The 24,439-nt window shown below is 36.4% G+C and overlaps 2 protein-coding genes and 1 long non-coding RNA gene across 5 annotated transcripts in view; 1 reads left to right on the top strand and 2 right to left on the bottom strand.

Annotated features, from left to right (window-relative positions):
- Positions 1 to 3,186, bottom strand: part of LOC117420687 (serine/threonine-protein phosphatase 2A 55 kDa regulatory subunit B gamma isoform) — a 117,781-nt gene extending 114,595 nt beyond the window's left edge. Inside the window, exons 1-2 of one of the 2 annotated variants that reach the window (XM_034034219.3) lie at positions 2,934 to 3,186; positions 2,758 to 2,835 (exon numbers count right to left, since the gene is read on the bottom strand). In XM_034034219.3, coding sequence (XP_033890110.1) covers positions 2,758 to 2,835; positions 2,934 to 2,940 — 85 coding nt within the window. In that variant the 5' untranslated portion in view covers positions 2,941 to 3,186. Of the gene's footprint in view, positions 1 to 2,757; positions 2,836 to 2,933 lie in introns of those variants that run through there. The other variant, XM_059032998.1, reaches the window with a different exon arrangement.
- A 33-nt stretch (positions 3,187 to 3,219) lies between these two features.
- Positions 3,220 to 22,517, top strand: man2b2 (mannosidase, alpha, class 2B, member 2). 2 transcript variants are annotated; one of them, XM_059032985.1, is made up of 20 exons: positions 3,220 to 3,280; positions 3,851 to 3,940; positions 8,983 to 9,129; positions 9,467 to 9,572; positions 10,169 to 10,341; positions 10,695 to 10,810; positions 11,780 to 11,957; positions 12,669 to 12,867; positions 13,294 to 13,484; positions 13,827 to 13,995; positions 14,274 to 14,410; positions 15,120 to 15,397; positions 16,007 to 16,198; positions 16,441 to 16,693; positions 17,102 to 17,212; positions 17,666 to 17,858; positions 18,104 to 18,256; positions 18,825 to 18,937; positions 19,451 to 19,568; positions 19,962 to 22,515. In XM_059032985.1, exons 2-20 carry the CDS (start codon positions 3,911 to 3,913, stop codon positions 20,057 to 20,059), a joined length of 2,955 nt encoding a protein of 984 aa, XP_058888968.1. In that variant the 5' UTR covers positions 3,220 to 3,280; positions 3,851 to 3,910; the 3' UTR covers positions 20,060 to 22,515. The 2 variants fall into 2 exon arrangements, with proteins under 2 accessions (XP_058888968.1, XP_058888963.1); XM_059032980.1 differs by having other exon boundaries at positions 3,277 to 3,402; positions 19,962 to 22,517.
- On the bottom strand, positions 6,122 to 8,325 carry LOC117420688 (uncharacterized). Its single transcript, XR_004547394.3, has 3 exons — positions 8,038 to 8,325; positions 7,581 to 7,746; positions 6,122 to 6,669 (listed from the first exon to the last, which is right to left on the bottom strand). It is a non-coding gene; the product is annotated as an uncharacterized LOC117420688 (long non-coding RNA).
- Positions 22,518 to 24,439: the final 1,922 nt, after the last annotated feature.

Consider the following 24,439-nt stretch of genomic DNA (forward strand, 5'->3'; position numbering starts at 1 on the left):
GCTCGCAATAAACAAATAGTTCTTTTCAAATGGAGATCAGCTTGTTGATCTCCTAGTCTTGCAGCATTATAGTTATTGTTGGCAGTTTTCCAACTGGAAATAGTTCCATTGATCAGACGTAACTCAGTTCAGATAATGCTTAGCAAATTGAAGAGTTATGTAGTGTGTAGAAATGTTCTTGTTGCAATTCTTCTGTACAGATAGTACATGACCTGCTGTCATGTTATCCAGCTGCTGGCTATGCTTCCATTTACTGTTTCAGTCTCTCGTAAGGCAAAGACCTATGGCTCTCTTCAAAGCTGATTTTAGCCACTCTTCAGAACATTGGTTCTTCCTTGCCTTCCGTGAATTCGAGCACTTATGCTCCCATGATTCAGAAACTTTCTTCAGAGCAGTTTAGTTTCCATTTCGTTCCTCCGAACTCCAAGCCACTTCTAGAGGACGGAGCTCACTTCTTTCTCTTGCCTGGAGCGCTGTTCCTTCTGTGGGGCAAACTCAACTATGGGCAAACTCCAGCATGGGCAAACTCCAGCATGGGCAAACTCCTCTCGTTTCTGAAAGTCGCGCGGCTGGTTTTGTTGTCCTGACTTCCACCCTGTGATTGGTTAGTTTGGTTATTTTGGGCTGTGCCCGAGTCCACGTGGGGTGTTTCTCATTGGTTGTTCTCGTTCAGAGACAGCCTACTGTTCTCAATTGGTCCATGGTTTCGCCCCTGTCAGCTGGATTTATGAGATGGACTGGTTCCTGTCTTAGATGTCAAAGCACCCAGAACTGTCTGGCTTGCGACGTCGAAATTGTCATTCAGCGATTGTGAAGATAAGCCATTTGTTCAGCAGTTAATTTATGACTCTTTTTAAAAGCATTCTTTGTCAGTGGGGGAGTTTGTGACCAGAAACCAAGCAGACACAGAGAATGGTTTAAGATTCCCCTCTGTAGATTTAAATTCTGTTACTTTCATACGCAGAATATTATGACCCCCTCTGATGCTACATACTTGTAGTAAGAACTGGGATTTTTAGTTCGATTCCAGTAGTAGACGTGAAATTCTAGTGATGTCAGAAGTTGCTAACCCATCAAATTCCTTAAGTTAACCATGGTAATCTATTTTTTGTGTTTTCTATCAGTTTGTAGTTTTTAAAACGCGACTAATTGAGGTTTTGGTAGTTTCAAATGTGTCACTGTAACAAAGAAATCTAAGTTCCACACGCAAGTTCATAACCCCTCAGCTCCAAGCTAGTTACTTTTTACTCTAGAGCTAACCCCAGACAATGCAAAATGTGAAGAATAATGCTAGTTTGGTTAGGACAATGCTCGAATACATGACAAATGCAATTTCAAAAATCCAAAATACGTGGATACCAAAATGGGTTGCTTGATTGTTGTAGATCTCCTCAACATATGTCCAAAAATATCTTTGGGTGAGTTTTTGGGGCACCCCCACGTGAGTTATTTCGGCCTAAAATTTTAGGGGGTTAATGACCAGTGGGGGGGCTTGAAACCAAAAGTGTCTCACAAAATTAAATAAATAACAAAAGTAAATAAATAATAATATTGATTAGCATTTCTGAACTCCGCGGGCCAGAAAACTGGCAGGTGAATGTTTTTTTTTAGCAAAATCAGAGATGGTCGGGCAACGGCTCTGGTTGAGTTGGTATGGAATGACCCTATTACATTATCTCAAAGAAGTACACCTGACACTTCCCCCAGCCACCATTTTAATATATTCATTCTATTAATAGTTTCAATGGCAATTCAGATTCACACCATGATAGATAAATAGAGTGCATTCCTTTCAAGATATGCAACTAAAGGACACTATTATGCTCACCATGAAAGCAAGAGAAGATGAAAAGCATTCATTTGTACAACATAAAAAGCTTATGCAATTTTTAAATGCATTTTTGTTGTTGTTGTAACAAACAGATTTTGACTACTGAATAAAGGCCTTAACAAAAACTAAAATAGACAAATGGAAAGCCTTACAACTAGGAACAAAGTGGGAAAAAGATGACAAGGATTCTCAAATCAATAATTCCACAATAATTTGTGGAACACAACTGGACCATGATACCAAGCCTGGGGCATCTTATTCTCTGTAGTTAGTTCTGGTATTCACCAGTATTTGAAAAATGTTTACAGGACAAACATTATTTGAACTATTGCTCAATGTCAATTGAATGTACCTGAATATATACAGACCAGTAGCCTTAATATCATGTATGTAAAAAGGAACTCCCAGAATACCAATATTCACTTGACAGAACCACCAACAATTAATACAAAGCAAAGAAAAAATCGTGTAACTTGCATACCTGTGTTAACAGATCGACTGTAGATTGGCGTCGTTTGTTAAAACTGCATAACAAGAAAAGGTACTGTTTCTTACAATCGTAAATTGTGTCTTAATTACACTAAGAAATTAATTATAGAAATAAATGGTCGATACCCTTAAAAGGGTTCATTAAAAACAGTGTAGAATTATTAATTCTCTAAATTGACTGACACCAGCCTAAATTGTTGTGTTTCTGGTAAAAGTAAACTAAGTATTGCACTTTTTATTTATTCATTTTTTTTATTTATCATTGTTGTTATTTATTTTGCAATTATAAATATTAGGTTTTGAAAACTGACTAAACAAGTCAAAGTTACTGACTGCTGGAAAAAAATACAGTCGTATTAAAAAAAGTGTGGAGAATATAACGTGATACCACAATGACGCAACTTTGGCTGACAAAATGTAAAACACTGTTGTCCTACCTTCAGAGACTTTCAGTTCTGTAGTTCCGTTTATTTGAGCCAAACACCACTGTGCTTCTTCCTTGAAAACCCCAACTCCTACATGATTAAAATAACACATAAAATAAAAAACAGATTATAAATGAGCAGCTCGAGGTATATTTGGATAATTTTAAAATAATATTTGCACTACATACCTGACATTTTGTTATTTACTGGAAGTTTCCTCAGTCATTACAAGTTTCAAAATTAGAAACATTACTGACAACTTCAAATATATAAATAAAGATCTATCTGTACAGGAGGATCTTTGTGAACTTCAAGCTTTTGGTTGTTTCACCGTGACTGTTACATTGGTGATGGGCGGAGATTCTGTCTGCGGCCATTGATGCTCCAAATCCAATTGATTTGCAGCGCTGCAAACTAAACCTGGGAAACCAATTACGGAACCTTTCATTACGGTGGTCATAATAAACGAGACGTGTTGCCTTTCATCTCCTAATGTGTTTCTACAGTCGGGTTTGCATACTTTCCCGCGCTACTCGTGAGCAATGGCCATTTGAACTGAAAATTATGTTATATTTGGAACTAAATTTTTTTTTAAAAAAATCCACATTTTACACGTCCACAGAAAAGATGTATTTACTCATGGCAGCTGACACAAACGTACTTTTAAAAAACATATTTTTTTTGTAATTTTCAGTTAAACTTTATGCAACTCGTGAATTATATATACCATAGCTTGTTTAGCTTGACTGTTTCGTACAGTACCATTTGGTCAGAGAGGCTAGATACAAATAATAATAATAATAATAATAATAATAATAATAAACGTAACTGACATCGTCTTTTTAAAAATATTGTATTTATATTTAAAAAATTACAATCTTTACTTTTGGGATCAGTTGATTTTTTTTTTTATTTTTTTTATTTTCTGTACAATACAGTGCTCAGTAGTTTCAATGGGAGGGGTTTTGTAGTTTGTTCTCTTTCTCTCTCTGTAGTTGGTGTTGCTGTTGAGTGGGTTCACCGAGGAAGTGGACTGTGATATGGAAGTATAGTACTGTATAGGGCAGAAATGTTGATTTTTTGTGTTTTATTATCTGTGTTGCAGATCACTTTAGGTAAAGATGAACCGGGCACAATCCAAACGTTTGTCATCCCGCACAGTCACATGGACGTGGGCTGGGTCTACACAGTGCAGGTATTTTTATTTTCTTAATGTTTGGCATAGTGTGTTGTCAGAATTCATGTTCAATTCATGTATCAAGCGGCGGTGTAAAAATTAAAAATGCGTTGATAATTAGGAGAATTTACTGTACTCCACAAGCAAACAACCGTAAAACTGGCATTTTTAAATACTGTAATGTACTAAACATTTTTGTTACAGCTTTTATAAAATAACTATATACTTGTCATATGAGAGATCACGTGAATATAGGAAATCATAACAAACACAAACGTGACTTCCTGTAATACAATGACTGCGCCATTGCCATTTATCTATGTGAGGTTAAGTAACAAAAGTAAATATAATGCAATCGTCTACTAACAAAAATTAATCTATTAACAACAACACAGCATACCTTAAATTGAAATTCAATTTACCGAAGTTGCGGAAGTTCTTTATTTGAGCTGTGTACAAAAAAAAAAAAAACAGCTTCCCCAATTTACGCTAGGGTTCGCAAGATTTTATTTGAGCTGTGTACTTTTGCTCCATTTTATTTAAATACGTTTTTATTTTAATTGTGCAAGCACAAAGTGTCAATCATTCCCCTCGGCCTCACCCACTTCCATCGAGGAAATCGGAGCTTGCTCTTGCTGTCTGTCGGCACGTTCAGCCAATCACAGCTAACTAGTTGGAACCCAAAACTGACACTCAGATGAGTTCTGGATGGGGGCTCCGAGCTTTACACAAGGACCGGGCTTAAGTCAGTTATTTCCAGATTCAAGGGCTGAACATAGTTACTTATTCCCGATTCGAGGCTGAAGTTAGTTATTTATTCGCACAGTTACGCATTGAATATAATGAAACGTAATTACATTTAATTATTTCTCACAATGTATCACACATGGGGATTACATTTATTTGCAGTCCATTGACTTACTTTTAATTTTTAAACGTCCTAGAGTTAGTTTCTGGATTATAACGTTATAAATAATGGTAACACTTTAAAATAAGTGTCTGTTCATATGTAATTCATGATGAATTGCAGACACGGAATTACATTATTAGAATTAGAAGTGTATTCATCATGAATTCCTATTTTATCATGCTGATGAATTAGTTCATACGTAATTCATCATGAATTACAGACACGTTAAAGTGTTACCCACATAAATAAATTTAATCAATATAAAATAGTAATTCATAGTAAATTAAACATAATGTACTTATCCATGATAAGCAATTTATAGTGTTGCAGTAAAGTTAATGGTCAATTACATCATACTGACTCTGTATAGTCTGATCATCCAGAAACTAACTATAGGACATTTAAAAATTAAAATTGAGTTCAAATGGACTGCAAATGAATGCGATCCCCATGTGTGATACATTGTGATAAATTAAATAATTAAATGTAATTACGTTTAATTATATACATCAAACAAATAGAATAAGTCATTAATTATGCAACTAGAGTATAAACAGGTGATGTTGCAAGTAAGTTACCCAAAGGTTTGCAGAAGGCGTTACTGAAGCAACGACGTCAGAGCAACCACGCGCAGCGAGCTCTGGGAAGGCGTTTCTCTAGTAGCTGCGTGTGACGTCGAACGGAGGGCAGCCAGTCGCCGCTTGCTTTGGGATCCGAGAACACGCCCATAGAAACATTAGAGATGACACGCCTATACAAGCTCCCTGAGTGGCAGCAAAGATATTTTATTTAAAAAGATTATCTTTGGTGGCAGTATCAAACCGGCGGCCATGTTGCCTAGGGCCAGAAGTACATTCCCTATAAGGCAACAGATAAAAGCGGAGATACAAACTAGGTGTTTAAACTTGTATTTATAACAGTAATATATTATAACTACAAATACTACGTGAAAATATTGATTTATAAAAACATATTTGTTTTGATTGTTAAATTAAAAAACACGCTGTCATTGAAATTACTGTATTATCCGATTAAGTGTAAATCGGATTTTCCAGTTATATTAAATGAAAAATATGCATTGTCGTAATTGTCATCATCAATGCCTGTTATTATTTTACCTTGTCAGACATAAATCACTTTTGAACATGTGTATAGCCTACTGACTTCACGTTGCCCTCACGATTGACTGGAATATACATACACAAACACCAAATATAGGCTATTTCTAATGATGAATACAAAGCGCGGTTTTACAAAAAAAAAAAAATGAATACGGTTCATTACCATGTTAGAAATTTTATTTAAGGCAATAGAGAAAGAAAATGTAGCAGATTTTAATAGAAGAGTAATAGGAAATTGAACACAATTATTATAGCTATTTTGCAGACAGCTTTATCCAAGGCAATGTACATGGCTTTAAACACATTTTAATAAAACATTCTAACACACTTTGTCGCATTATGAAGTTGCAATTATGTTTTAACACTGTAAATGGACAATTAAAACTATGTACGGTTTATATATATAAAAGCCCTTCTTCAGGTGTGTAAAAAGAAAAGTAAACAGTGCAGTAAACTTTAAACGTAAATGTGTAAAATGTGCATGTGAAATAGAAATGTTAAATTACCAAGCCAAATGCAGACATGCACAAGTTTTAAAAGCCAGTGTGCACATAACATAGAACATGAAAAGGAACACAAACAACCACGGAACTGGAAAGCTGGAACCATAACATTTTTATCAGATACACAGTGGATGAGACATTCTCATTAGGAGCTGTTACTGTGACTTCACAGTCTCTCTGCTTGAGAACCCTCCGTGGCTTCTGCTGCAAACTCTAGAATCAAGCAAACAATACTCATCAAGCAAACAATACTCAGATGCATTAGCTATAGACAGTCTAGAGTCATCATTTTCAGCACAGAGGCTAGATTATAAATTAAAACAACACCTATATTCTTATGTCCTGGAAAGTCAGATTCCGTGGGTACAGCATGATCCCTCAGTCAAACTGTCCAGTTCTGTCAAACAGATCTTCTTTGAAATGCTTGCTGCACAAAACACTGTATGTTGTCGGTTCCCAGAGTTTTTTTGTCAGAAGCCTGTCTATGGAAAAGCGATTCTCCATTGATTTCTTTTAAAAGGGTTACTCTTAATATGTACTAACCTATATGTTTCAATTGACTCAATTGTCTATATCTATCTATCTATCTATCTATCTATATACACACACACACATACTATTGTTCCTTATTATACCTGTATTTAATCCTGCACTTAAACTGCATTAACTTAACTGTATCTGCAACACTTGTAACACGCTTATCTAACCCTGATGTAACTATTGCCATATTATCTGCCCAATTTGTTCTGCCCCTTAATTTAATTTAACCCTTACTTTATCTTGTACTTGCTCTTACTAGGATTGAAGTTATCGTGTATTGTATTTGATTAGGTCTGAGGTTATTATTGTACTTGCTCTTATTTATACTGTAATTCTTTAAAATACTGTATGTACATGTTGTAACAACTGCAAGTCGCCCTGGATAAGGGTGTCTGCTAAGAAATACATAATAATAATAATAATAATAATAATATATTGTTGTAAAAAAAAAAAAAAAGGTCATTCAGGAATTACTGTACCGCTTGAACCGATCTTCATTTTCTAAAACATATATTCAGATACCAGTAAGCAAGTACTATTTATAAAGAACTAAAAATGTAAATAGTAGTAATGTTATTTGTTACCCGTGAATGGTGAGCCCCCTCCTCAACGAGTCTTCGGGGACTTCTTAACCCAACCCTAAGCCATCTCCTCAACGAGTCTTCGGGAACCCGACTTGACACAGTTTAGCTGCACAATCAATATGCATGTCGATGTCGGATAAAGAACGTAATCAAACCATTCATATAACTGGAAAGAGAACAGACGGGTCTAATTAATGGGTTTTTTTTGTTTTGTTTTGTTTTTTTTTTAAAGGAAGAACACTCATAAACTACTTACTTTCACAGACATGGCGCGTAAAATTGGCGCCCTAAAATGTAAATTTTATAACTCAATAATTTAATTAAAATACAAAATATATTACTTGCACATAGTAAAACGACATAAATAAGGTTTGTATTTTATAAGGCATAACACACTGCTAACCGTTAAAAGACACAATATGAAAAAATAAAAATAAAAACGAGACCTCGTACATACTTGAAGATGTGAAATGGTTTTAAAAACTGCACTCATAGATGACTGCACTTATACCTAGGCAAGATGGCGTCTCTCTTTCTCTACCCAAATGACAATGGGTGCGTTCACGGAGATCATTCTGCGCAGATTCTGTACAGAGTCTGACCAATTTAGCCAATGGGTGCGTTCACGGAGATCATTCTTAGAAGATCATTGGCTAAATTGGTCAGATTCTGCAGTCTGCGCAGAATTATCTCCGTGAACGCACCCTATATCTATGCTCCCACAGCTACTTTTCAAAGCTGTGCTGGTCTGTGCTGGATCTGCAGTTATTTTAAGGGTGGAGCTTCGTGACATCGCACAGCATCCCTTGCTGTGAACTGTGTAGATCTGTACAGAACTGCGGAAATCTGTGCTACTTGAACGCACCGTCTTCAACATCGTGAGCAAATTCAACGTATTTAAATGTCAATCCAAAGAGGAGACAAAACAACACATACTATACAACTGTTAGAAAACCAAAGGGAAATGGCATTATGGGATTCTTTCTGACAGCCCAAAACTTCAAATAGTCCTGGTTTGCAACAGTGCCAAATAGCACTCCTTACGTTAATTAAGTAAACAGTCGCCAATCATATTAAATATGTTTCCAGAAAATATCTGTCATCTAGGTTACTATAATAAATGAAATTAAGGGTAAAAATAGCAAAAGGTCCTAACATGTAGTTAAACATGGCCATTAACTGGAAATGGAAAGTGCAGATATTGTAAACAGTAATACTGATAAAAAAATAAAAAAATAAAAAAACACTGTTTACTGGAGTTTTAAAACTCTTTTTAATCTGTGTCTGGGCTCTGCTTTGGAAATCTGGGCAGCCTAGCTAAGGGTTATTGCTATTTCACTTTGATTGACAAGAAAGTATTTTGGACAGTTGTATTTTTTTTACTAATCATATCCCCTGACAGGAAAGCATGCAGGCATATGCAGCGAATGTGTACACCACTGTGACCGAGGAACTACTAAAGGGGAGACAGCGCAAATTTATTGCTGTGGAGCAGGAGTTCTTTAGATTGTGGTGGGATTCTGTTGCTACGGATACACAGAAACTGCAGGTTGGCCTTTCCAGCAAATTCAAAATACAGAAGCTTCCTGTCAATAACAAGTAACAAGTAGTGATGAGCCCAATACATAAACTGCTATTGTCTTCTAAAAACTGTCTAAACATTTCATGAACACCAAATTGTATTCAAGCCAAAACAGCAGACTTTCAGTAACAAAAGTCTTTAAGTTAATGTTGTCTTATACAGTACAGCATCCTGTGAAGTGGTTTTCATTACCCATGACATCTAGTGTTTACTGTACAATATTTTGCTACTAAGTGTAGTTGTGTACCTATTGTATCTCCTGAATTAAGACTTATTTAATACTGAACTGTATCATGTACTTCAGGTACGCAATTTACTTAAAGAAGGACGTCTGGAGTTCATTATAGGTGGTCAGGTGATGCATGATGAAGCAGTGACGGAACTTGATGACCAGATTTTACAGCTCACCGGTAAACTTTGGGCTTAAATATTTTTTTCTTGAAATTCGCTCTGTTTTAGAGTAACCGTACAGTCTCCGAAGAAAGAGTTAACAGGCAGCTTGGTTTACTGCTCTTTTGGGTTTGTCATCACTTTCTAACACTGCCTGACTGAACATCAGTCACTACGAACTGATCAAAGTGTTGTAGGCTAAACAAATCTACAATACAATGTAAAACTGTACACTAAAGTTGACTTTGGGGGACATCTTTAATTGCAGTTTATATCTTTATATCTTTAATAAAAAAATAAAAAATGAATGCAGGTAAAACTGATTTGTACTGTCTCAGGGACTGAGCAACATGCCAGGGCATAAACCATAACTACATTTTAGAGCACCAGGGAACCCCTGTGGATTGCATCTACCACTTATTTGTAGTGCAAATCCCAGGGTAACCAGGAGTGCAGTCTAGGTTGATTGACCCAATGCTTTATAATGCTTTAAAAACAATCTATGGCCTATTCTAGCGGGATAAAGGTTGATCAAAACAACCCCGTAGTGTCTTATGTTTAACCTCATAATCTTTGTTTTTTAAAGTTATTAAATCAATCTATCCATGTGTTCCAGAGGGCCATGGTTTCCTGTATGAGACTTTTGGAGTAAGACCTCAGTACTCTTGGCATGTGGATCCCTTTGGAGCCTCTGCTACCACACCAGTTGTATTTGCACTTGCTGGATTCAATGCTCATCTCATCTCCCGCATTGACTACGACCTCAAAGATGACATGCAGCAGAATAAGGTAAAAATGAGGAGAAAGGCTGTTATATACACATATTGGGCAAAAATAAAACATGCAATATCTGCTGGCTTTGCTGGCCCTCGTATGATTCATTTTGTATGCACATGGCTTCCTTGACATGTATTCTGGATTTGTAAAAGCTGCATCTCCCAGTTTAAGTGACAATGACTCATCTTTAGTAAAGGCTTGCTCAGTTTTCAGGTTTAAAGTGTAGGACTGCATATCTTGTGATGTTTCATAACCAATGCCTTATTAAATTGTACCATAATAAAGTGTAGTGAAAACATAGTAAAGCAGTGGTAAGCATTGTAAAACCCAGGTGTGGTAAAGCATATTTTGTGTTTTTAAAACAGAAGCTGCAATTTGTGTGGAGGGGTTCCCCATCATTAGGCCAACAGCAAGACATCTTCACTCATACAATGGACCAGTTCAGCTATTGCACCCCGTCGTATCTTCCCTTCTCTAACCGGTGGGTCTTCTCTTCTTTTGCTTGAGTCTCTCCCTTTTGGACTTAAAGAAGCCAGCTCAAATCTTGTTGAGTAGTGAAGTAATATTGCAAAATGGAGTGAGATTTGCAAATAACATTACATCCGTTTGTTGTGAGTTACGATTCCAAAAGTATGTCAAAAAAACAGTCTTTAGTTCTTCAAAAATATACTTTTTTATTCAATATATGCAGGGGATCCCCTTTCCAAGCACAGAACAAGAGTTTTTTTCCATAGAAGAATAGGTGCATTACATTTATATAGCAAAGCCCAGACTGGGTTTCTCCTTCCCAGTCCTGGCCGTGTGCCAATCACCTGGGGACTATAATCTGCTGATTTTATGTGCAGTGTAAGCAGTGTCGTGTGTATAAAACCTAGTGCTGAATGCATAAAATCATTCAAGTGCAAAAAATATCGCTGGTTTGAAATGGACACTTATCGTGTTGTCGGTTCTCCCGACATGTGTTTGCGTTCTACAAATCTCCTTCGAGTGCTTGAGCACCTTTAGCTGTACAGTGCTGTTATTTATTGCATGCTATAGGCTTGCATAATGAGTTTAGCTGTACACCCAGACTGTGTGGTTGTCACTAGTAGTACATGCATTTTGGAACGAGCAGTCTGCTATCCAGTGTTAGTCTCTTTTCAGAAAATAACACAAGTGTAGCTCTCGCAAGTCCACATGCTTCACAAACTGCGACTCCATCCTTATTCCATGTTTTCCAACAAATAGAGAACCAAACCTTTCTCTGATCTGCCAGCAGCTTCGCATGGTGTGCGGCCGCTGTGTTGCTATTTCAGATACAGTGTGCATTAACACATTTGTATGCAAATAATCCTGAAAAGACCACACAGAAACAAGTGTGCTACATTTTTCTTCATTTAAAACAAAAATGTAAACACTGAGAAATCTACATGGGAATACCTAAATAATACTGTGGTTCCAATTATTTTAGGTCAGGCTTCTACTGGAATGGAGTGGCCCTCTTTCCCAGCCCACCTGAGGATGGCATTTATCCCAATATGAGTCTCCCTGTGTCCAGTGACAGCCTTCATTTATACGCAAAGACCATGGCAGACAATATCAAAGAGAGAGCAGCCTGGTTCAGAACCAACCATGTTCTCTGGCCATGGGTAAGATATTGTAAAATATGTATTTATATATATATATATATATATATATATATATATATATATATATATATATATATATATATATATATATATATATATATTACACTGCTGTCTGCCCTTTTTTGAAGCGCAAAGACACATTTTCAGAGAGGAATAGAAATGTGAAAATTGCTTTGCAATGGTTTTATTCTTTTCAGAAAATGTGCACTTGCTTCAGAATAGAGCCTTGTGTTTTTTTTTTCATTTAGTCTATTTCTCCTGTTTCGTTCCCAATTTGAACTGTTGAATATCATCTCATCGCTGCAACCCATGCACCCTTTGCTAGATAAGCCTATGGGGATCCCAGGGTATATCAGGATATTGGATCTGGTGAAGTTATTTGTGTTAATTACAAAGCTAAACTTCACTGATCAAATGTGAAACCCTTCATGGCCAGAAATATACCTTTTGAAACCTTTTAAAGCACTGTGCCGCTTGCGTTCTGACAAAAGGCTGTCTCTGTGTTCATTCTTCCTGTGAACTTTAGGAATTCATTTGGGAAGGATATTACACACATAACTAATGCTCGGAGGGGTTTCATACTTTGACATATGAAACTTCTGTTGTGCTTCTGAAAGTGTAATTCTTTGTGGATTTTAGAATTTGTTGAGATGATGTTTTTGGGCTGTTCTTAATTATTACGAAGTTCTTTTTTCTTTGCTGTAATAACAGGGATGTGACAAGCAGTTCTTTAATTCCTCGGTTCAGTTTGAAAACATGGACCCCCTTATGGATCACATTAACAGGCACTCGGATGAGTTGGGGGTCACGGTGCAGTACGCAACCCTGAGTGAATACTTCCAGGCTGTTCACACTGCAAACCTCTCCTGGGAATTGAGGGACAACCAGGACTTCCTACCATACTCCACTGGTGGGTGCTTTTTTCATTTTTGTTCAATAGGTTTCCTACATTTCATATTAGTGTTATCATAAGAAAAACACCCAATTGTAAATAATAATATTTTAAGAGACATTTAAATCACCAAAAATGGAATTACAGCTTTGTATGTACAGTAGGGAGTACATTATGTGTTTATAGTTTTTATTTATTTTTTATGCATATCAATCAAACTCTTTCGCTGCATTTTCTTGAATTAATTTAAAATAAGGACGTCATGTGGCCCTGCTGATTTTGCTGGTAGGTTTGCACAGTTGATCTGAGGCAGTTAAGAAATTTGTGTTAATTAATTTGCCTTACAGGAGTTGTGCAACAACTAAATGATAATGTTGTAATCTCCTTTAGTGAATCCAGTTATTTCTAGTATTATTTGTAATTTTATGTTTTTATGTTGTTCAGAGCCTTTTCAGGCGTGGGCTGGATTTTTTGCCTCTCGGAATGTCCTTAAGGGCGTTGCAAGGAGAGCGAGTTCTCTTCTCTATGCTGGAGAGTCCCTATTCACACAGTATGCAGTGATGTACCCAAGCGGCCCCATCTCCAAAGAGTGGGCTCTGAAGCACCTTCGGGACCTCCGATGGGCAGTCTCGGAGGTAAAGCTGCCTAAACCTCACAAATCTGCAAGGCATAGATTCTCAACCTGCCCCAAATGTGGAATTCATGTTTTGCATTTTTATTTTTTTATCATTCAATACATTTCAATACACATGTTTTCCTAACGTAAAAAATTGATGAAATTGGTGGAAAAAAGCTAAACAAAAATATATATATATTTTTTTAAGAAATCAGACTAGTTAATAAAATGAGGTGTAGTGTATTGTTTTCTGTTTCATTATTAAAAAAAGATATGGGGTATAAAATTCTAACAAAAGGGGAGGGGATGATTATTCAACAATGTTTATGCTTAAATAGCATTTTTTTTATTTCATTGTGAGGTACAACATCATGATGGTATTACAGGAACCGAGTCGCCCAAAGTTCGAAATATGTACCTAGACCATCTGACTCAAGGAATAATGGGCGTTAAGGAGTTAATGGCTGCATTATTCCTTTTATCAAGGAAAAACTCACCATACCCTGGCAACCTGGAAGTCAAGAGCAATAGTGAGTTATAACACATCAAATGAAATAAAAGTATTTCAGATATTTAATTTCCCTCCCTTGAGGTTGTGCTGTTTTTTGGATTGCCGACACAATTCATTGCTTTTATCTCTGGAATTATTATAGGTATAACATAAACCCTTGGGGAATTTGTTGGATAACAGTGCTAGTGACCTCACATTATACGATAGGTTCATACAGCACTGTTAAATAAGGACTGCTTATTATATTGATGCTTGTTACTGTATATACATATTTTTAAATGTGTTCTGCTTTACCAGGCACCTCTCAGGACCTTCAACAACATATCCTAGTGTATAACCCACTGGCTTGGAATATCACTACATTCATCAATGTTACAGTGATGTTCCCAATGGCCAAGGTGTACGATGACAGTGGAAACCGTATTCCAGCACAGGTAACTTGATTGAACAATTACAGCAGTCTTCGAGTGCAGGATTAGGATTTGTAAATGGGCAGAAGTTGGCATGGTCACATTCTCTCCATTTCTGGTTTGGCCCTCTTCAAAATCCTGTCGAGTTTTTTATTAGCATGTAAGAGCATATTCTTGTGTGTGTTTACCAGCATGTCAATGCTTTATAGAAACCGCTTGTTGTGATCATCTTTAGAGAAATGCATTCAGAGGTTGAGAGGTTGAGCAGGTTTTTAAAATTCCAATTTGCCCAGAACAATGTTTGAAGTTTATACTCTTGCATTTTTCTGATAATTGTTATGGGTTGGGATCTTTTGTACCCAGTAAGTGGAAAGAACATTAGTTTTCTTTATGAGCACCTGCATTTAGAGTCGTCAGCATGTCTGTGCCAGTACCACATTCTGAAAATGGATTACAGTCCTATTTGTAATTTCACTAAACCTAAACAAGCAACTGAGTGATACAGCTGCATTTGTCATTTTGTAGTACCGTAGGGCCTTGTTTTTTATTCTGCATGATGGGAAGTTGTTGAGGTGCTGCCATGTGGTGTATTCAAATAAGTATTAGTTTTAAATTGAATATTAGGGAAAGTGAGATTCTCACTTCAAAGTCAAACAGAGTTCATGGACTTGTTGCATGGATAAATGTTGCTGTGATATGTGATATACAAATGTGCTTTTTTTAAATACTATAGATACTAAAATCATCTGAGTCCACTTCCTCATATGATTTATACATTCTTGTGACTTCAAGTGGACTCAGTTACAGAAGATACAGGATTATGCTTGAAACATCACCTTGCAGCAATGAATCAGACTGTTTGCCGACTTATGTTGGAAGAGTAGTGAAGTTTGACCGGCAAATAGTAAACAAGTCAAAGAAGCAGGGTGTGAGACTGCTCCCTGTGATGAATGAATGTTACATGTTGAGGCTGGACCAGGACACTAACTTACTGAACAGCATAACAGACAGGTAAGCTTCCACCTCTTATGCCTTTAGGGTATGATTGAGCTGAAACCAGCAGACAGCTGGATAACAACCTAGATCTGCTCGTGGGTCCTGTTTTAAATCATGTAGATCCAAACTCTGAGAGTATTCACTATGTCATTCTGAATACTTGGTTATCTGAATTCCAACTGCAGAAACCTGGTGTTCCGAGTGCAGGTATTCCAGTGAGCCTAAACCTATGTGCAAATTTCAGCAGTGTTATGAATATGTTAATATGGATCTCAAAAGGAATTGGTTTTATGGTGTCATGTAAATCCTGTATTCCGAATACTGCAGTATCAAATATTATCATTCAGTGAGCACAGAAAACAGGACAGGTTTCCAGCACCTGTAATTTAGCTGTCACCTTGTGCAGTAGCCCTTCATATTTATTCTAGGACAAAGATCATACTGTAATAGCCAAATAGTCATTGTTACCACTGGTGCAAAGATATATTCCAAGATCGCATAGTGTTTGAAAAGAAAGACACATCGTGGAACTGTGGTAGATGCATGTAACAAACACAGCAGGGCAAGATGAATAGTATTTCAACCTCCAGGTATATAAATGACTGTCGTGTTATTTTTTTGCAGAGACACAGGACGGACTGTAAAAGCAACCCAAGATTTCCTTGAATACCATGCTAATGGAGATGTGCAGCAGGGACCCATTTCAGACAATTACATTTTCACCTCAAATGGGCCGGCAGTCTCGGTGTCAAAAGCTGTTGGGATGGAGATTGTGATTGGAAAGCTAGTAACCGAGATAAGGCAGCACTTTTACAGGTATTACAGTAGTTTATACACATCTATTTCAAACATATATTTCAGATAATCAAAAATATGACATACCTGTTCATATGTAAGCTTTTAACTTTTTGTAAGTTCTGCCACAGTAGTTTTTAAATTGAATAATGTCAATTTCAGATTGGTTGTTGTACAGTATTATTGAACAACCTGGCCAAAGTTACCCACTCAAAACCCGACAAAAAGCATGCACTGAATTCATGTTGCTGTTTTATTTATAGAAAAGAGACTGACAAGGACTACAGCTATGTTGTGTACACAAGGCTCTACAATGTGCCTGCAGAGTACGACGGGAAAATGTTGTGTCACAGACTAGAACAGGAGTATAAAGTGGGCCCGCTGGAGCTGAACAGAGAAGCAGTCTTAAGGACCTACACGGATTTAAAAAACGAAAAGACAATCTTTACAGACAACAATGGATACCAGGTGCTTAAGAGACAATACAAGGCTTACATGAACAATACCGTGGCTAGGGTAAGTACAAGAAAAATACATTAAAAACATCTGTTTATAATATACTCTGCATATAACCCTCAAAGGTGCTAGTTCAGATGACAGGTCACTGACTTGATAGGTCAGGTAAGCTGTGTTAAGGCAGTGTTTGGAGAACTTTAAAGAAGTCTTGCCTTAAGTGGTCAATATGGCAGTGATTTACTATATGTTATGTTTTAGCTAAGTTATGCTACACTAGCTCACTGTAGACAAGGAATTAAACTAAAATGTGTTATCTTGAGATCGCAAGATAAATGATCTCAGGATCTTGACAGTACAAACTGCAATGATATTGGGGTTATGTATCATTGCACTACATAGTGTCTCTTAATGGATGAAAATATTCTGCATAACCCACTCTGATGTTTACATACTAGTTTTCAATTGCAGAATTATTATCCCCTGGTGCGGACTGCTTACATTGAAGATGACTCAACAAGAATAGTGCTTCTCAGTGAAAGATCTCATGGAGTCTCTAGTCAAGACAATGGACAAGTGGAGGTTCGAGTCTTTACACTATCATTTGTAACTTTGTATCAGACTACATGTGTTGGACTATTTAATCCATGATATGCACTGCTATCATTCTCTCAAGATTAAGCAAGTGAACTTGAGCCAAATGTTGCATATAATTGCCCTGTTTGTGCATTTCTCCACTAACACATGGACAGCATTTTATTGACCTTTCTTTTTGGGGGGGGGATTTTCCATAATAATTAACACCCTTGCTCATTTTTTCGAAATATCAATGTCTACAGTGTACACAGAACATTGGTGTAATGTCTAATATGAGGATTTCATCATAGAAACACAAAATGCTCCAACAAAACCCATTTTCTATACCCATGTATAGAAAAAGCCTACAGTGTGATTACATGTGTAGTAGTATCGCAGTACAACCAGACTTGCTGCTGTGGAGTAAGGATTCCTTTCTCAGTACGTCATGTGTTGCAGGTTATGCTACACCGAAGGCTATGGAACAACCAGGAGTGGAACCTGGGATATAACCTCACACTAAATGACACCTCCGTTGTGCGTCCGGTCTTTTGGTTAATGCTGGGGTCAAAGCCAGTAACTTCAGCACTGTACCCAAGGAGTGGACTGGCTCTGGAGCACAGGCCTGTTGTCATGCTACTTGATATTCCAGGTCTGTCCCATTAACTTGTGTTTTTCTTAACATTACACAGGGCAACGTGTTGTATTCTGGAAAATATCTTCATGTGAATGTAGAGTGATAAGGTTTTGACCCCTTCCCAGACATATTTTGTAATGTTCTTTTTACTGTTCTAGTTGAGGTTAATAGTGAACATGGGGGTTAAATAGTATACTGTACTATACTTCAATTGTTTGTTTCTATTTATTCTAACTGGCTTCATGTCTTAACTGTTCCAGAAAAGCCCTCTGTGAAGAGTTGGCCCGAGGGACACAGCAGGGTCCACGCGGAGCCTGTCAGCCTCCCACCAAACCTTCACATCCAGAGCCTGAGCATCCCTGGCTGGAGGTACAGTTCCAACCATAGTGAGCAACTGAGAGACATTCAGCAAGGTACCTGTTTCAATTCAATCTTTATATTGTCAAGCATGTTATATTAGATTTAAGGCACGTTTACAAGTAGGCACTAACTTAGTCTAAGTCGTGGAAATCAATTATTACTACTCACAAGCCTCTACATTTTTTTTCTGGATTGGTAACTTTATTGGGTGCTTTTTCTTTTATGAACAAATCATGCTAATTATTTGCTGTAAATAGCATTGAGAATCTAGCCATACTTGTTTTTAGTTTAAAATTGAAGAGGAACATTTTTCTGTAATGTATTGCTATTTAAGGGCAGCAGTGTGGAGTAGTGGTTAGGGCTCTGGACCGGAGGGTCGTGGGTTCAATCCCAGGTGGGGGACACTGCTACTGTACCCTTGAGCAAGGTACTTTACCTAGATTGCTCCAGTAAAAACCCACCTGTATAAATGGGTAATTGTATGTAAAAATAATGTGAAAAAAAAAAAATTAATTGTATGTAAAAATAATTTGATATCTTGTAACAATTGTAAGTCGTCCTGGATAAGGGTGTTTGCCAAGAAATAAATAATAATAATAATAAAATACTGTATGATTACAGAAAAACAGAAACAAGCTGACCCAGATTTTGATCGGGTGCTGCTGAGAATCATGCATTTATATGAGGTTGAAGAAGATCCTGTTCTGTCCCTGCCTGCAGCTATCAATCTGAAGGTATGAAGAAAAGTATATGTCTGAATATATGCACTGTATTTTGAACTCTTCAGAGTTTTGGAGGTAATGTTCATATTTGACAGTTAGATGAACAGATTGGTTCATTGTGTACAGGGGGCACTGAGGTCTTGCTAATTTAAACATTAACTCTACAGGGATGGAAATAAGGTTCCCAATACATAGCAGTTTCACCCATTCCAGGTTTTACTAGGTAACTTTTAGTAAAACCAGGAGTGGATCAAACTGCTATGCAGCGTGAGTCTTATTTCCATCCTTACTTTATCAGTTAAACATTAGGATTTCCAAACTCAGTGTCCATGTGGGTCCATTAACCTTTCTGGCAAGTAGAAATGTAACTTGGTTTGGAGAGAGGTTTTTTGACTCTGTGGGTGCAATATGTATATTTATGGAACTGTTGTAACTCTGCAAATTGCAAACCCTTCACCCTGCTTTTGACAGATTGACCTTTCATTGTTTTGTATAATGAATCACCTGTTTTACATATCTGACTAGGATCTGCTTAGTGGTTTGGGCACAGTGGCCTCTGTGGAAGAGCGTTCCCTCACAGGAACCTGGGATCTCAGTGAGCTGAACAGATGGAAATGGAGAACCTCGCAGAAAGAAGACAAAGGTGGGGTGTTTCAGTATGATTTCATTATGAAATAACTAAAGTGGTGTCATATATACTGTATTCAATGTAAAATAGCCAAACAGCCAGTCAACAAGAATTCTTGATTCTACATAAAACTTTAAACGAAATGGACATAGCAGGCTCTTTAATGTTACATATGTGTGTGAAGCTACAAGAGACAGGAAACTACAAACTAATATGGATGTTCTTCTAGCTGTTATTTGTCAATGAGGGGATGGGATATGAATTTATTAATTTCTTCAAGTTTATGGACCACGGACATCATTCAGAATATTTATTACCACACCTTTAGCCTTGATAGTATTCACATATAGTTTTCTTCCTGCTGGAAGGATGTATACAATAAATTTTTTTTTTTTTTTTTTCTTGCAGAATCAAAAAGCAATTTCAGCCCAGTCACTGAAGACTTTTCAGTAACTATTTACCCAAAGGAGATAAGAACGTTTTTTGTTTATTTCAATCAACAATGAATTGCATTAAAGTAATTGTAGATAACTAAATAATTCAACATAGATCTCAAATGTGAAGTTTTTTTTTTAAAAGGATGTATTTTCATTTCAAAACCATGATATCTGGTACTACTTCAGGTTAAAGCAAGCCTTTAGTTTCTATGCCTTATTCTTTGGTTGTCTGTTAGCACTTGCAATTCCTGGGTCATTTCACCTCTGCAGCGTCTTGGGGTCAAAGCATGTCCATCAATAGGTGAAGCAGCTGGGTAGACAAGGACAGCAATGAAGGTGTTGGAAGGGTGGGGATAATGTCGTTCTCCAGGTGAAATGATAAAAGAATTGCAAGACAGTATGGCTTACAAACAGAGATTTCTTTAAAATGAAAATATATGTTTGCTATAGCTTTCAAAACTGCAAAATTGAAACTTGTATTATGAATGGATGTGCATGACGGAGAAGTTTTATGGAACTATTGTATTTTGTTAGCTACAATTACTTCAATATATTATATATGAAGATCGTATGATTTTTGGGACTCAAAGTAGCCCTTTTTCTTTGCATTCCAATCCTTTTCTATTGAATCATGTTTGTTCTTGTAATGGAGGGTAAGTCACATTTTTTGTAAATAGCTTGCATGTGACTTATAAAGTGGTAACTAGCTACCTTTTAGACCCAATTAAGTGTCAGGGTTATTTTGTGACAAATTATCAGGAAAGAATTCCAGGATTTGCACAGCACAGCTTCAGATTGAAATATATTTGTATAAAAAAGACAGTAGTGTTAAATTATGTATAGGTGTAAAAACAGAAAGAAGAAATGCTGCTTAACACTGCACTGTTCACCAAAACTTGTGTGAGATCTCATGAGATGCCTACATGTGTAACTTTTTTTTTTTTTGTGGTTTATCTTTACAATTCTAAAAGCATTAGCCAAACTGTTGTTAAAAAAAAAAATGTTGTTTGATTTGGAGGTTTTTGATTTGTAATAATGTTAATAGACAAAAAATGTATATCTTGATACCAGAGTCACTATTTATCTTTCTCTTGAACCTACCATGAATAATAATAATAATAATAATAATAATAATAATAATAATAATAATAATAATAATAATAATAATAATAATAGTAATAATAATACAAACACAACCAAAAAACATCCAAACTTAAAACCCTAATACGGGAGCATAACTTTATTTTTCAAGAACAATTCCAACAATTCCTAACCATTTGTGGGATGGTAGTAAAATTCATGAAATAAAATACAGCTCCAGTAAGATGATTCACCAGCAGAGGGGGAAAGAGAGCACATTGTCTTAACAATAGTGCAACCTGCACCATTTATGTGAAAAGAAACTTGTTACAAACTTACAAAGAAGCATGTAAAAACCTTGATAAAGCAGGCCCCTTGTGTGTTTTTTATAACAAGCATACATACAAGTATGTACACTTTATCTGAAAGGAAAATCCTCATTACAGTGACTACAAAACGTACAAGAAACAGCTTAAAAGAATGCTATCCAAAGATTCTCTTCTTAGTTTTACTAACATTACGTCTCATCCAATATTTATTGTGCTGGAGAATAGGCTGGGTCTTCACTTGGTAATTCAGGATATGTAAATATTTGAAATATACAGCTAATTTTAAACTCATGCATCCTGGTGCTGTACTTTTTATATGGATCACATGATCTACCTGCAGCTAGAGTTAGTTTGAACAACAGCACAAGTGATTAGGCATCAGCAGCAATTGCACTAGTCTGAACAGATATAATTTGAACCACACAATCATTATGAAATGTATTCTGATATAGCTATAGAAACGAAACTTCAATATTATAAGTCTGTATTGTTTTTACTCATTATTTATGTAATCTGTCAAGTGTTATTTAATCTGTAGTATTTTGTATTTAATCATATCCTGATGTAACTATCACTGACACTTATCTGCTCTGTTACTGAATTGTATTTTGTCATACTTGTACTTGCTAGAACCAAAGTCATTGCATTTATCTTGCTCTTAATTGTATTATTACTTGAACTGTGATTCTTGAAATGTATTTTTGTTTATGACTGTAAGTCGCCCTGGACAAGGGCGTCTGCTAAGAAATTAATAATAAATAATAATAATAATAATAATAATAATAATAATCTAACAAAAGCTATACACCAGATTTGACAAAATTATATATGGATCATTATCTTATTACCAAATAAACTAAAAGGCTGAAATTCTCATTGACAAAGGCAGTATACATGATTTCAAAGTGCGTAATCCAAATTTTAGTATAATATATATATATATATACACACACACACACAAAGGTACACTGTATGCATTTTACTTTTTTTTAATATGATTCAAAGTATATCACTACAACAGCAGGACTGATGACATTTAAAACACATTGAGGGGCATCTTGTTTCCTGTGGTTAACAAGCGTATATATTTACCGATGATTAGGTGTGCTTAAGTGCCATAACGTCAGTTAGGTGTTGCTCAATAAAGTAAAGCTGCAATGAAGTTGCAAATACATGTACAGGACTGTAAATTTATTTTTGGAATTCACACATTTCGATACTGATGTCTAACTACACCTAAACATGTAGCGCATTCTGCAGCCCGCTGGTGCTAGCTTGTGCATAGAACTCCAGCTGCACTATGTTTTATACACAATGTTTGAAAATGAAGTCCCCTTTTCATTTTCCTCTTGTTCTCAACAAATGTGTCCTTCAACAAAATATTCACAGGTTGTATTTCCTAAATATGGCATGGACAACACACAACCCCTTATTGTTCCAAATCGTATTTATTTTCCGTATTTCAATGGTGAGCTTGTAGCAGTGACATCACAATAACGTCTTTGACAAGCTGTATTCAGACCTCCCCAGAGCAACAGCAATGTTTAATCCATAAAACAAAAGTAAAAAATACTTAATTAAACATAGCGTCATAAGTAAATGGCTAATTATGTGTGGTATTGTGACAGAGAATGAATGAAGCTTGGTTATAAATCTTCCTCCCGACCTGTGAGAGCGTTGTGTAAAGGGAACAGAGTGCCCCGGACTGGATGGCCTGACAAGTCATTCCCAAGGATGGGTGGAAGTCGGCCATCTAGAAAGGGGGCGGAGATCTTTTTAGAGAGTAACAATATCTGATACACAATCAGGTTTTCGTGCTCGACATGGGAGTGTTACAGCAGTTTTAAAAGTCCTGAATGATATTACTATGGGCCTTGATAAAAATCACTGTTGTGCTGCTATTTTTATTGATTTATCTAAGGCTTTTGATACTGTGGATCATCTATTCATTTGAACAAGCTACGGAGCATAGGCTGTGACAGGGTTTCTGCTGCTTGGTTTCAGAACTACCTTTTAAATAGAACGCAATGTGTAAAATCGGATGGATTTATATCACAGCCTTGCTTGGTTACTAAGGGTGTGCCACAAGGTTCGATACTGGGCCCTTCTCTTTTTTCCACTTATTTGAATAATATTGCTAAGGGAATAGATCATTCATATATCCATCTCTATGCTTATATTCAATTGGTCCTACTCTATCTTCAGTGCTATCAGACTTGCAAACAAGTTTCAATCAGATTCAATAATCTTTTTGTGATCTACATTTATTGATTAATGTTGATAAAACTAAATGTATGTTATTTAAAAGGGGACGTGCAAATGTTACCAATCCTGCAGTTCTTGAGCAAGGCTGCAAAATTGGTGCCTTTTGTAAGGCTGACCTTGAGCAAGTGGAAGTTTATAAATATCTGGGTATTTGGCTAGACGGTTCACTTACTTTTAAACTACAATCGAAAGTTCGAGCTAGACTCAGCTTTCTTTACCTAAATAAATCATGCTTCACTCAGCCAGCTGTACTTATTGGTACAGATGTCTGTACTACCCATTTTAGATTATGGAGATGTCATTTATAAAGCTGCTTCTAATGTTGCCCTTAGGAAGCTTGATGCTTTATATCACTCTGCAATAAGATTTGTCACTGGTGCTCCCTATCTCTCTCATCACTGTGATCTCTACACTTTGGTTGGCTGGCCCTCACTTCAAACACGTCGGCTATGTCATTAGTACAGACTCATTTATAAAACCCTAATCGGGAAATCTCTGTTTAAGCGAATTGTTGACTTGTCTCCTATTACAACCTTCGATTCAGCAATTTGATTAGTTTAATTGTCCCTCGTGTTTTTACTGCTGTTGGGCATAACTCATTCCAATATGCAGCTGCTCATGATTGGAATGAGTTACAATCAAGGCTTAAACTCCCTAGTTTTATCTCAGAGGGTGCTTTCTTTTTTAGACTTGAAGCTCTTTTCCCTGTTTCATGTGCTTTTTATTGATTTTGTATTGCTGTAATGTCTCTAACTGTCTATGTATTGGTGTTTGT

The sequence above is a fragment of the Acipenser ruthenus genome, chromosome 1 (assembly GCF_902713425.1).
Source record: "Acipenser ruthenus chromosome 1, fAciRut3.2 maternal haplotype, whole genome shotgun sequence".
NCBI lineage: Eukaryota > Metazoa > Chordata > Actinopteri > Acipenseriformes > Acipenseridae > Acipenser > Acipenser ruthenus.